This window comes from Lepus europaeus, chromosome 7 (genome assembly GCF_033115175.1).
Source record: "Lepus europaeus isolate LE1 chromosome 7, mLepTim1.pri, whole genome shotgun sequence".
NCBI lineage: Eukaryota > Metazoa > Chordata > Mammalia > Lagomorpha > Leporidae > Lepus > Lepus europaeus.
The window spans coordinates 18,423,843-18,435,719 of NC_084833.1; the positions used below are offsets into that span (position 1 = coordinate 18,423,843).

At 56.5% G+C, this 11,877-nt stretch overlaps 1 protein-coding gene across 1 annotated transcript; it reads right to left on the minus strand.

The window, feature by feature from the left end:
- Nucleotides 1–5,193: 5,193 nt before the first annotated feature.
- ZNF408 (zinc finger protein 408) lies at nucleotides 5,194–11,804 on the minus strand. Its single transcript, XM_062196214.1, has 5 exons — nucleotides 11,466–11,804; nucleotides 10,845–11,095; nucleotides 9,731–9,792; nucleotides 9,320–9,573; nucleotides 5,194–8,652 (listed from the first exon to the last, which is right to left on the minus strand). The coding sequence occupies exons 1-5, from the start codon at nucleotides 11,512–11,514 to the stop codon at nucleotides 7,142–7,144; spliced, it is 2,127 nt and encodes a 708-aa protein (XP_062052198.1). The 5' UTR covers nucleotides 11,515–11,804; the 3' UTR covers nucleotides 5,194–7,141.
- Nucleotides 11,805–11,877: the final 73 nt, after the last annotated feature.

Below are 11,877 nucleotides of genomic sequence, written 5' to 3' on the forward strand. Positions count from 1 at the left end.
CTCAAATTTCTATGCACACGCCTATGTAACCAGCTCCCAACAGGCCCCTCCTTCGTGTCACCTCTCAGCAGAGCCCCCACGGAAAACCTCTGTTCTCACTGCTATCACTACCCTGCAGTTGTGTGTGTTTCTGAACTTCATACGGATGAAAACCTACAGCACATCCTTGTGTGGGTCTGGCTGTTCTCGCTGGCGTGTGTCTGGGATCCACCCATGTTGTGCGAAGCAGGAATCCGTTCCTTTCAGGATTTCGTGGGATCTCACTGTGTGGATACTGCATATTGATCCACCTGCCAGTTGATGGGCATTTGGAGTGGTTCCCAGGTTGGGGCTTTTAGGACTGGAACGTCTATGAATGTTCTTGTGCAATACTTTTACTGTAAGTAAGCACTTATTTCTGTTGGGTCTATGCCCAGGAGTGGATTTTCTGGTCCGAGTGGATTTTCTGGTCCGTGTGGTAGGTGTCTATCTTGATGACCATCCCACGTGACTGTGTAGGTTCCACCCCACAAGCAAGGACAGAGAGCCCCTCTCCTCACTCATGGCCCATGGCATCCATCCATGTTATATGAACCATTCGGGTGGGTGTATAGGTGTGTCTTGCCATGGCTTGTTTTTTTTAAACAAATATTTATTCGAGAGGCAGAGAAAGAGCGAGAGAAAGCTGGTTCATTCCCCCAGATGCCCATAATGATCATGACTGGACCAGAGCCAAAGCTGGGAACTAGAGGTGCAATCCAGGTCTCCCACGTGGGTGGCAGGAACCCAGTCACTGGAGTCGCCCCTGCTGCCTCCCTGCGTCTCCACTGACAGGGAGCTCTGATGGGGGTCACGGGCACCTTAACTGCTAGGCCAGAGTGCCCACCGCTTCTGGTTCTGTATTTTTGGTTTTGTAAAGATGAATTTATTTATTTGTAAGAGTTACAGAGAGAGGGAGAAACAGAGAGAGATCGAGCTTCCTTCTGCTGGTTCACTCACCAGATGGCTGCAATGGCCAGGGCTGGGCCAGGCCAAAGCCAGGAGCTAGGAGTTTCTTCCAGGTCTTCCATGTGGGTAGCAGGGGCTCCAGCACCTGGGCCATCTTCCGATGCTCTTCCCAGGACATTAGCAAGGAACTGGATTGAAGAGGAGCAGCCGGGACAGGAACCGGCGCCCAGATGGGATGCTGGCATCGCAGGCAGTGGCTTCACCCGCTATGCGGCAATGCTGGCTCTGAATTCTTGTTAATGTGATGCGCGCCAGTGACGCATGGCTATATTTTTATAATCTTGATGAGTTAGAGAGGATACTGAAGAATTTACGACAAGCAGATGAAGCAAGCAGGGTAAAATGCTAAACACCATTAAACCCAGGTGGTGAGGGGGCGGTGACATTAATCTGTTAATTTTCTGTATTTGAAACATTTTTCACAATGAAAAGTCAACCCAATTCCTCCATAACTGAGAGTGCTGTTAGGAAGTGGGTTCCAGCAGGCCAGCCCTGTGTTTCTGCGGTGACTGGAAGGCCACCCCCACTCTGGCTGCTTTGCAGAGGGAGGGAGAGAGGGTGTGTTCTCTGCAAAGATGACTCTGGGGGGGACCCGAGAGCTCCTCTGGGCCGCAGCACACCCAGCATGTCGCCGGTCTGCAGGGCACGCTCCGAGCCCCAGCCTCCAGGAGCTGTTCTCCTTGGAAGACCCCCAGCCCGGGCGGGGGGGGGGGGGGCGCACCATGCCGCAGAATACGTCATTTCTGTGTCTCACCCTAAACACACACCTGCACACTTGCTGCACCTGTTTCCCCTGAGAACAAGGTCACGATGAAGGGCTGCCTTCCGGCCCCACGAATAGATATCAAACAAAACCAGGGGTGGGACCAACACTGTGCTGTAACACCCAAAACACTAGAATCCTGTTCCAAGACACAGAGCGAGAGTCCCAGAGCCCCAGGGGGTACAGCTATGCTTAAACCCAGTCCAGAGTTCTATGCCTGTCTCCAGGTAGCCTTGTCCTTTTATAGATCAACAAAAATATAAATCCTTCAAAAATTTACCTTGTTATTTATTTGAAAGGCAGAGTTAGAGAGAGAGAGAGAGAGTCTTCTATCCACTGGTTCACTCCCCAAATAGCTGGTGCTACCTAGGCCAAACCCAGGAGCCAGGAACTCCACCTGGGTCGCTCATATGCGTGTAGAAGCCCAAGCATTCGGGCCGTCTTCTGCTGCTTTCCCAGACACGTTAGCAAGGAGCTGGCTAGAAGTGGAGCTGCTGGGACTTGAACCGATGTTCATAAGGAATGCCAGCATTGTAGGCAGCGGCTTAATCTACTGTGCCAGTGCCAGCCCCTGTAAATTTACCTTATTAAAACTCTATTTTCTTCTGCTGTGGCCAGGGAGTGCAGTGGAGGATGGCCCAAGTGCTTGGGCCCTGCACCCCATGGGAGACCAGGAGAAGCACCTGGCTCCTGCCATCGGATCGGCGCGGTGCGCCGGCCGCAGCGCGCCTACCACGGCGGCCATTGGAGGGTGAACCAATGGCAAAAAGGAAGACCTTTCTCTCTGTCTCTCTCTCTCACTGTCCACTCTGCCTGTCAAAAAAAAACAAAAACAAAAAAAAACAAACAAAAAAAACCCTCTATTTTCTTTTTGGCTGAAATTAAGTCTCTTTAGGTGTTTAGTTTTTTCTCAATCTGATCAGTGTTTTCTGTTTTGGTTAGGATGAGCACTGTGGCGCAGTGGGTTAAGCCCCTGCTCGGGGCACTCCCATCCCATACTGGAATGCCTGGGATGGAGTCCTGCCTCTGCTTCTGATTCAGTTTCCTGCCAATGCTCCCGGGAGGCAGCAGCTGAGGCCCGAGTACTTGGATTCCTGTCACCTATGTGGGAGACTGAGTTTTGGGCTTCTGGATTCGGCCTCATCTAGCCCCAGCTGTTGCAGCCCTCTGGGGCCTGAGCCAGCAGATGGATCTTTCCCTGTTACTCTTCTTTTCAAATAAGTAACAAACAAAATATTTTAAAATTATGATTACAGTGTGCAGGTCCTCACTCCACCGCCCATCCACGTCCTGCAGGTGTGCATTCTGGGAAGCAGCAGGTGATGGATCAAGTACTTGGGTCCCTGCCACCTACATAGGAGACCTGGACTTAATTCCAGGTTCCTGGCTTCAGACTCACCCAGCTCCGACATTATAGGCATTTGGGGAGTGAACCGGCAGATGGAAAATCTGTCTCTGTCTGCCTTTCAGATTTTTTAAAAAAATAACTAAAACTTAAAAAAGGAGTGGGAGGCCTTTGGCTTAATGCTTAAGGTACAAGCTAGGACATCCGTACTGGAGCACCTGGGTTTGAGTCCTACATTTGCTTTTTTTTCGGCCAGGCAGAGTTAGACAGTGAGAGAAAGACAGAGTTATAGACAGTGAGAGAGAGAGAGAGAGAGAGAGAGAGAGAGAGAGAGAGAGACAGAGAGAAAGGTCTTCCTTTGCCATTGGTTCATGTCCCAAATGGCCGCTGCAGCTGGCGTGCTGCACCGATCCAAAGCCAGGAGCCAGGTGCTTCCTCCTGGTCTCCCATGCAGGTGCAGGGCCCAAGGACCTGGACCATTCTCCACTGCACTCCCGGGCCACAGCAGAGAGCTGGCCTGGAAGAGGGGAAACTGGGACAGAATCCAACGCCCCGACCGGGACTAGAACCTGGGGTGCCGGCACCACAGGCGGAGGACTAGCCAAGTGAGCCATGGCATCGGCCCTACATTTGCTTCTGATTTCAACTTCCTGCTAAGGTGCTCCCTGGGAGGCAGTGACGACGGTTCAAGCCGTTGAGTCCTTGTTGCCTACACGGGAGACCAGACCGAGTCCCAAGCTCCTGGCTGCCACGTCGCTCAGCCCCAGCCACTGCCGGCATTTGGAGAGTGACCCAGCTGATGAGTTTTCCATCTGCGGCTCTGTCCATCTCCCTATCTTCCTGCCTCTCGAATGAATGTGTAAAACTACATCAGTGGTCAGCCTTTCTAAGCATGGCCATGCCTGGCAGGTCAGCTGGAAGAGCACTAAAGGAGGAATTAGAAGGCTGAGCTCTGTCCTGCGCCTGCTGCTGACTGACCCCGGGCCTCTGTTTTCCCATGATGCCCTGGGACCCCCATTATCAGCCTGAGGGCTGGCAGGGCGGAGATCCGCTGTCACATGCTGCGGATTTGCTGGCTTTGTTCTGACAACAGGGTGGCCTCAGTGCAGGAAGAAAGCTCTGGTCTGTGTGGGGGATGAGAACTGGGACATGCGCGTCCGGTGTGGGCCTGGGGATGGCTGTGGGCTGTGCACAGGCCTCGCCACCACCCAGCGTAGCTCCGGGCTGCCTAACCGTGCCGCACGGATGCTGCCGAGCTGCTCACTGTTTTTTTTAAAGATTATTTTTTATTAAATAAAATGTACTAAAGACTTAGGTATTTGAAAGGCAGAGTTAACACATGCACACACACACACACAGGATCTTTCATACTCTCCAAAAGGCTGCAACGGCTGGGGCTGAAGCCAGCTGGAATTCCATCCGGGTCTCCCACGTGGGTGGCAGGGACCCAAGCACTTGGGCACACAGGTGCATTAGCAGGGATCTAATAACAGTAATGTCGGAAGTGGAGCAGCCAGGACTTGAACTGGTGCCCATATGGGATGCTGGTGTCGCAGGTGGCGGCTTTACCCATTATGCCAACAGTGCTGGGGTGGGTGCTCATTTCAGCCGAGCTGACGCAGCCCTGCGGGAAGCAGGCTCTAGAAATGGAGCCCTGCAGGGCTGGCAGCGTGAGCACTGACTGCAGCAGTTCCGTCTCGGGCTCTGGACACTGGGGCCTCTCTCTCCCTAGATCGCTTCGATTTCCGGCTGCCGCCTCCTGTTAGACAGGAAAGCCATTCAGACTGGGTGGCCACCTGGGTTAACGTCAGTGGCAATCCGGGAGGCAGGTGCTGCGAGCCCCCAGATGCCCCACTTTGGAGTGAGTCCTGGTTGTTCCCTTTGCCGGTGACCTGGTGGGGGCTGGTTACTCACGGCTGCTAAGCCACAGCTTCTCATGAGTCAGGCATGACGGCACCTGTCTGGCAGGACAGCAGAGGGTGAGGTGAGAACACAATGTCTTTCCTGTCTTTCTTGCTTCTCTGTACTACTCATCATTTTCCATTGCTCCGAAACACCTGAGGCTGGGAATTTTTTTTTTTTTTAAAGATTTATTTATTTATTTGAAAGGTAGAATTTCAGAGAGGGGGAGAAACTGAGAGGTCTTCCATCTGCTGGTTCACTCCCCAAATGACCGCCAACAGCCAGGGGTGGGGGCTCAAGGATTTGAGCCATCTTCTGCTGCTTTTTCAGGTGCATTAGCAGGGAGCTGGACGGGAAGTGGAGTAGCCAGGACTCGAACTGGTACCCATCTGGGATGCTGGCATTGCAGGCAGGGGCTTTACCCGCTACAACACGATGGCAGCTCCTGGGGATTTCCTAAAGAGCTTTACTCAACTCACAATTTTGGAGGTCCATGAGCATGGCGCAAGCTTCTGCCCGGTATGGCAAAGACCTCAGGGTCAATGACACTGTACAAGTGAGTGACAAAGTGAGACAGGAAGCCAGAGCCCAGGGAGGGGCTGTCTTGCTCTTTTGTAAATCCACCATCACAGAACTCACTCATTCAGCAAGGCCGGCATTAACCCCGCTCTGAGGGCAGGGCCCCCAGCGACGTCACCACCGCCCACCAGGCCCTGCCTCTGAAGGTCATTACGTGTGACATCACCACACTGCAGACCTGGGCTCCAACACATGAACTCCTGGGGACAGAGCACACCAAACCGTAGCAGCCTGCTCCCCCAAATTAGTTAGAAACCACAGGTCTGATCTCTCTCTGTATCCACTGTCTTTAAAATCGGGTACCTTTACGTCTCTGAGAATGGATCCATCCGAAGTCCTTACCCAGCCAGAGCACCCTCTGTCCTCACTCCTTCCACGCCCTGCCCTGCCTTGGTCACTCTGCTCCTTGCTCTTGACCTCACAGTCTTTGCCCTGTGTCTCTGCCTAGAATGCAGCTCCCCCCAACCTCCGCTCCAGATGCCAACAGGGCTCCCTCTGCTCAAGTCACATCCCCAGAGGCCTGGGTCAACACGCTCTGCACACCCCCGCCCTGTATGCCTCTGCCTGGCTGCCCTTCCCAGCCTCTGACCATCTGTAATGCCCTTCCCACGCTACAGTGCAAGCCACCTGAGCGTAGACATGTAGACACTGTCGCTGCCACAATCCTAACTGAAGTGCTCCATGGACACTCCGCGAGCCATTCCGCCACTCTGCCCTATTCCCAGCCTCCTAGGCAGCAAATTCATTTCCCACAACCACATCTGCCCACCCATCCTCCAGGTCTTGTCACACACAAATCCGATCACGTCCTTCAGAGCTTCTCACGGTCTTGAAAATCAAGTCCAAGCCCTGAGCTTAGGTCCCGCCTCCCTCCCAACATTCTTAGTGCTGGCCATGCTGCTCAGGCCTGCCCATGCTCATCCCAGCACCTGTTCCTGCACAGCTCTCCCCTCCCCCAACACCCAGAGCCAGCTGTGGTGAGGTGGCACACTGCAGAGCTGGCACCCTTACGCCATTGCTGGGTTATGCAGGTGCGAATGCTAACCCCCAAGTAACCTGTGCTCTTGGGCAGGACACGAAGGTCCCTGACCTTCCCAGGGCTGTAAGGGCTACACTGAACTTCCCTTCCTGGGAGCCCGACACCCTGTGGCCCACCTCACGGCACGCAGCGGTGCAGAGCCCAAAGCACAGTGAGCTGGGGCATGAGGGCTGTGTGCTGAGCTGCTTCTCAGTCCTTGGAGTCACCCAAGGGGCGCGACACCAGCGCCTGCCCCTCAGGGAGCTCCGTGGGTGTGACGCACCCAGGCGGGGTGGGGTCACCTCAGCGGGGTTCTGCGCAGAACAAGCTCCACTGGATGTCAGTGAAAAGCTCTCCAACCAGAAGTCTGACCTAATAATCTTGGGAAACAGTTTGGAGGTCTGGTAGCAGGAAGGGAAGTGCTTGACCTGGTTCTCATAGGAGAGTCCGGCCCTTACCAGGCCATGCCAAGAGAAAGAAGGCGCAGACACACGGCAGCTAGAAACCAAACCTTTTATGGAAGGCTCTGGCGGGGGAGGCGCAGCTGTCAGGTGCCTGTCTCCACCTCCACCACTTCCGCCCAGGCACCGAAGCCCATGTCCTTATGGATGAGCACAAGGCTGGCCGCAGGGCCTGGCTCCTGGGCCATCTCCCTGCACTTGTCCTGGCTCTCAGAAATGGTGACCTCCACGACGGCCCCAGCCGGGGAGACGGCCTGCTCGCCGCCCAGGCCTAGCAGCTCGGGTTCCGTCTGCAGGAGCACCACGGTGGGCTCAGAGGCGGCAGGGGACACGGGGCGGGGACTGGAGGGTGCCTCGGCCTGGTGACTAAGCAGGTGGCGCTTGAGGCTCTGTGGGAGGGTGTAGCCCATGCCACAGGTGGTGCAGCGGTAGGGCTTGTCTGCCACGTGGGATTTGAGGTGGCGCCGCAGCTTGGTGGCCAGCGTGTACGCACGGCCACACTGGGGACACGGGAAGGGCCTCTCGCCCGAGTGCAGGCGCTCATGGGCACGCAGGGTATGTGGGTCTCGGAGGGCCTTCCCGCACACGGGGCACAGGTGCGCCTCCCCGGTGTGGGAGATGAGATGGCGCCGCAGCTCGGGCAGCTGGGGGAAGGCTTCGGCACAGTGCGGGCAGCGGTAAGGCCGCTCCCCGGTGTGCAGGCGCAAGTGCCCGCGCAGGTTGCCCCGCTGGCGGAACGCCCGGCCGCAGTGCGGGCACAGGAAGGGCTTCTCCCCGGTGTGCAGCCGCATGTGGTTCCGCAGGGAGCCCTGGTTGGCCAGGGGCCGCCCGCACACGGGGCACGGGCACGGGGCTGGGGCAGCCGGCACCTGGTGGGTCTTGCGATGCAGCCGCAGGGAGGGCCGGCGGGCGAAGGCCTTGCCACACTGGTCACAAGCAAAGGGCCGTGCACCTGAGTGTACCACCTGGTGCTCCCTGAGGTCTCGCCGGGTGCCGTAGGCCTTGTCGCACTGTGGGCAAGGGAAGGGCCGCACGCCGCGGTGGCCCAGCGTGTGGGCTTTGAAGCTCTCCTCCGAGCTGTAGCTCTTGCCACACTCTGTGCAGAGGAAGGGCTTGTGGCCCGTGTGCACAAACGCGTGCTTCTTCAGGTGGCACAGCTGCAGGAAGGCCTTGCCGCACTCGCCGCACCGGTACCGCCGCCCCTGCTTTGGGGAGCTCACAGCTGGGCGAGGAGGGGTCTGCGGGAGTCCCGGGACGCCAGGGTGCTGGGCCCTGGGCTCTGAGGTCTTTTCTCCGGGAGGGCTTTGATCACCGGGGCTAGGTAACTTCTTGGCCAGGTAAGCATCTGACTGGGTGCTCCCGGGGGCTGATGGGAAACTGGCTTCGCTGTGCTCTGGGCCCTGCTGGGTGGCTGAGCTGCTCCGAGGATCAGGCCGTGCCTGTGTCTGCGGCAGACACACCTCATCCGTGGTGCCATCTTGCCGCAAAGGGCCAGCTGGTTGGGTATCCTTGGGGAGTTGCTCCTGGGCTTGGGGCTTAGGTCCGGGGCTCAGCACGCTCTCTGCCTGGATGCCGGGAGGTGACTGATGGCCGGGATCTGCAGGGCGACAGTGAGGTGCAGGCCTGAGCTGAGCCTGGCAGCAGTGCGGATCCCAGAGATCACAGAAGTGATGGCCCTCATCGCTGCCCTGCAGCCTGAGCTGCACACACACTCTCTGCCTGTCCAGTCCCAGGGGCCTGGAGCTGCAGTGCCCCGCCAGAGGAAGGGCCCCTGGTTCTCTCTGGACACACCCCTAGGAGGTGAGTCAAGAGCCCGCCTTCCCACCTTAGCTCATTAGAAAAGGGACCCCCCCTTCCTACTCCAGAGAGAAGAAACTGGAAACCTTGAACAGCTTAATGTGTCAACTGTCCCCAGCAACTCTTGGGAAGTAACAGTTACAACACTCTATTGTTTACTCCAAGGAAAAAACCCATGACCCTTCAACAAAACATCAACTCATAGCAGTAGCTCAAGACACTCTGAATCCTTTAAGATTCTAGCCTTGCTGTGTCCACCAGCCCTCAGCCACCAAGTCAGGCCCTCCTGACCTGACCGAGCCCCGCATTCCCACCCCAGCCTCACAGATGCACCTTAAAGCAGACTTTGAAAAGCAGCCGGGACCCCACAGTGCTCGGCCTTACCCCACGAGCCCTGACTCTGCTTCGGCTTCGCCTTATCACAGGCTGTCCCGGGGATTATCTGGAGCCGGTGTTTTTCAACATACCTGTGCAAGGTTCTGCGGCATCCTCCTTGGGGGAGCCCACTTCCTGTACGGCAGACTCCACTTCTGTCGCCACCACAGCTGCCTCTTCCTCTAGCCCAGGCTGAGCGGGGCTCAGGCCCTTCGAGGGAGGCCAGGGCCACAGCAGCAGCTCAGAGCCCGGCGGCACGACCTGGCGCACCTGCAGGTGGAGCCTCTGCTTGATCCGCACCGGGGCCACATTCCCCTCACTCTCCAGCCTGCCCCGTCGCACCCAACTGCAAAGCAGAGCAAGAGCCGGCTTAGGAGACCTTCTCGGCTGAAAGCCCAGCTCCTCGGTTCTGTGAATCCACAAGGATGCCGTGCCAAGCTCACTGGGCAGAGCGGTACAGTCGTCCCTGCCTCGGGCTCCCTGCACGCGCCTTTCTCACTCACCTGGTCCAGCCTGAACTGCGCTCACAGGCACACACGTCTCCCCATGCGCCTAGTGACAGATCCTGAAATAAACCAAGAGACGTCCTTCTTATATATGCTTGAAGGAGCCAAGCAGGGTGGGTGACAAACAAACAAGAAACAAAATTCGGGACGCAACCCCTCCAAGACATCTAACGAGAAACTCCCGGAAACGTAGAGGCTGCTGCTTCTGTCTCTATCAGCTGATGCTGACTCTACATTCCGTCAAGACCAAAGAGACTGGCCCTTCATCTCCCTCCCAAGAGTGTAGAAATTACTATACTGAACACATTCTTGCCTTCTAGTGAGTACTAAAAAAGAGGAACATCAACTTAAAAAAAAAAACTGCATTAATGATACAATGAAATTGTGCATTATTTAATCTCATCAGCTAAAGAAACCTGGGATTGCCACGTAATTTTTTTTTTTTTTTTTTTAAGATTTATCGAGGCATGTAATCTAACTACCCAGGGGATCAGGCTGGGATCTGATCCCTCGTCTTTCTAATTGTAAAAACCTGAGCTCAGAGCCGGCACTGTGGTGTGGAGGGTTCAGCTGCCATCCCATGTGGGCACTGTGGTTCAAGACCCACTTGCCCCACTTCCAATCCAGCTCCCAGCGAATGTGCCTGGGGAGGCAGGGGAGGATGGCCCAAGTGCCTGGACCCCTGCCACCCACATGGGAGACCTGGATGGAGTTCTGGGCTCCTGGCTTCAGCCTGGTCCAGCCCTGGCTGTTACAGCATTTGGGGAGCAAACCAGCGAATTAAAGACTTCTCTCTTTGTCTCTCTTCCTCTCTCTGTGTTAACTCTGCCTTTCAAATAAATACATAGATCTTTAAAAACAAAACAAAACCTCAGCTCTTGACCTTTGTCACTGCTGACACTACACTAATCCAGCTTCTAACAACTTCTTGCCCCTTGATTTCCTGACTACTGCAACTGGGAGGAGAGACACCATCCTGGAGAGATGGGACAAAGCCACCTCCTACTGCTTGCAATACCCTGCTTCTAATTGCATGGGCAGCCATCTGGGAAGGGCTTAATCTCTCTTAAATTTTCAAATAAGGAGAGGAGACGCCCTGATCCTCAGATACCTCCTGCCCTGGTTTCTCTCCCTCGAAGACAGAGTCCTCCTCCAGTGGCCCCCACAGCAGTCCAGGCTGCAGGGGCTCCCCGACACACCAGACACCCAAGTGCTGCTCCTCTGCCCGCGAGGGGCCCAGGGCTAAGCCGCGGGGGAGGCTCTTCACAGCCAGGGCGGCTCGGCTCAGTCCAGGCGCTACGTCTTCCAGGCCCTGGGCGCCGCCCACTCCGGAAGGGCTCCATCCCGAGTTCTGGCCCAGAGCTGCAGGGAGATGAGAAGACAGTGAGGCAGAGAGGGCCTGGGGTGGGCAAGGGTGTGGAAGAAACCACAACTCGAGGCAGGCCACAGGAGGCGTAGGTCAGGGCTCTGAGGGAGGCCCCTGGGAGGTCTCAGGGTCGTCTCCCATAACGGAGGGCCGGGGTTCCTCGCCCCGGCTGGCTCCAGCTTCCCGCTGATGCAAACTCTCTCTCTTCAACAAATAAATGATTTTAAAGTCCCCCCATTGACTCTTACGGCACCAAAGGAGGATCCTGGGCTCGGGGGGAAAAAGGACGAAGGGGAGAGAGCTGGCCAGACGCAGCTGGGCCAGCTAGGCCAGGGCTGGGGGTCGCAGACCTCGCAGGTCACTCACCGAGCGGCAGGCTCGCCCCCTCCACGAGCAACTCCTCCGCCTCCTCCATCCCGGGGTCAGACAGCCTCCCTCTGCCGGAAGTGACCGTCCGCTTCTCAGCTCCCCCCGGAAACAGTCACTGACTTCCAAATTTCTTTTCAGAACAGAATCCCAAGAGTCGGAGCTCTTTGGCGCAGAGGACCAGGAGACTGGGAGTACTTGTGAGGCAAATCTCTGTCCGAGAACAGCACGCACCTAGGATTCCGCAGGCCGCCAGGATCGAGTCCCTGGGGACACCGGAACTAAAGCCACGTCCTCGTGGGCGTGATGAGCCGGACAGTTACGCTGCCTCCCTCGCAGACGGGCACTTAGGCGGGCTAGTGCAGGAAGTGGGCGGAGCTCCCGGAAGGGCCGGGTTCGGACCGGGCAGGGG

What these genes read in the sequence shown, in the direction of transcription:
- ZNF408 (XM_062196214.1), bottom strand. Translation starts at nt 11,514, where the DNA reads ATGGAGGAGGCGGAGGAGTTGCTCGTGGAGGGGGCGAGCCTGCCGCTC. An exon ending in GGGGGCGAGCCTGCCGCTCG is followed by an intron (nt 11,096 to 11,465) that starts GTGAGTGACCTG and finishes ATCTCCCTGCAG; the next exon opens with CTCTGGGCCAGAACTCGGGA. An exon ending in TGCCGCAGAACCTTGCACAG is followed by an intron (nt 8,653 to 9,319) that starts GTATGTTGAAAA and finishes GTCGCCCTGCAG; the next exon opens with ATCCCGGCCATCAGTCACCT.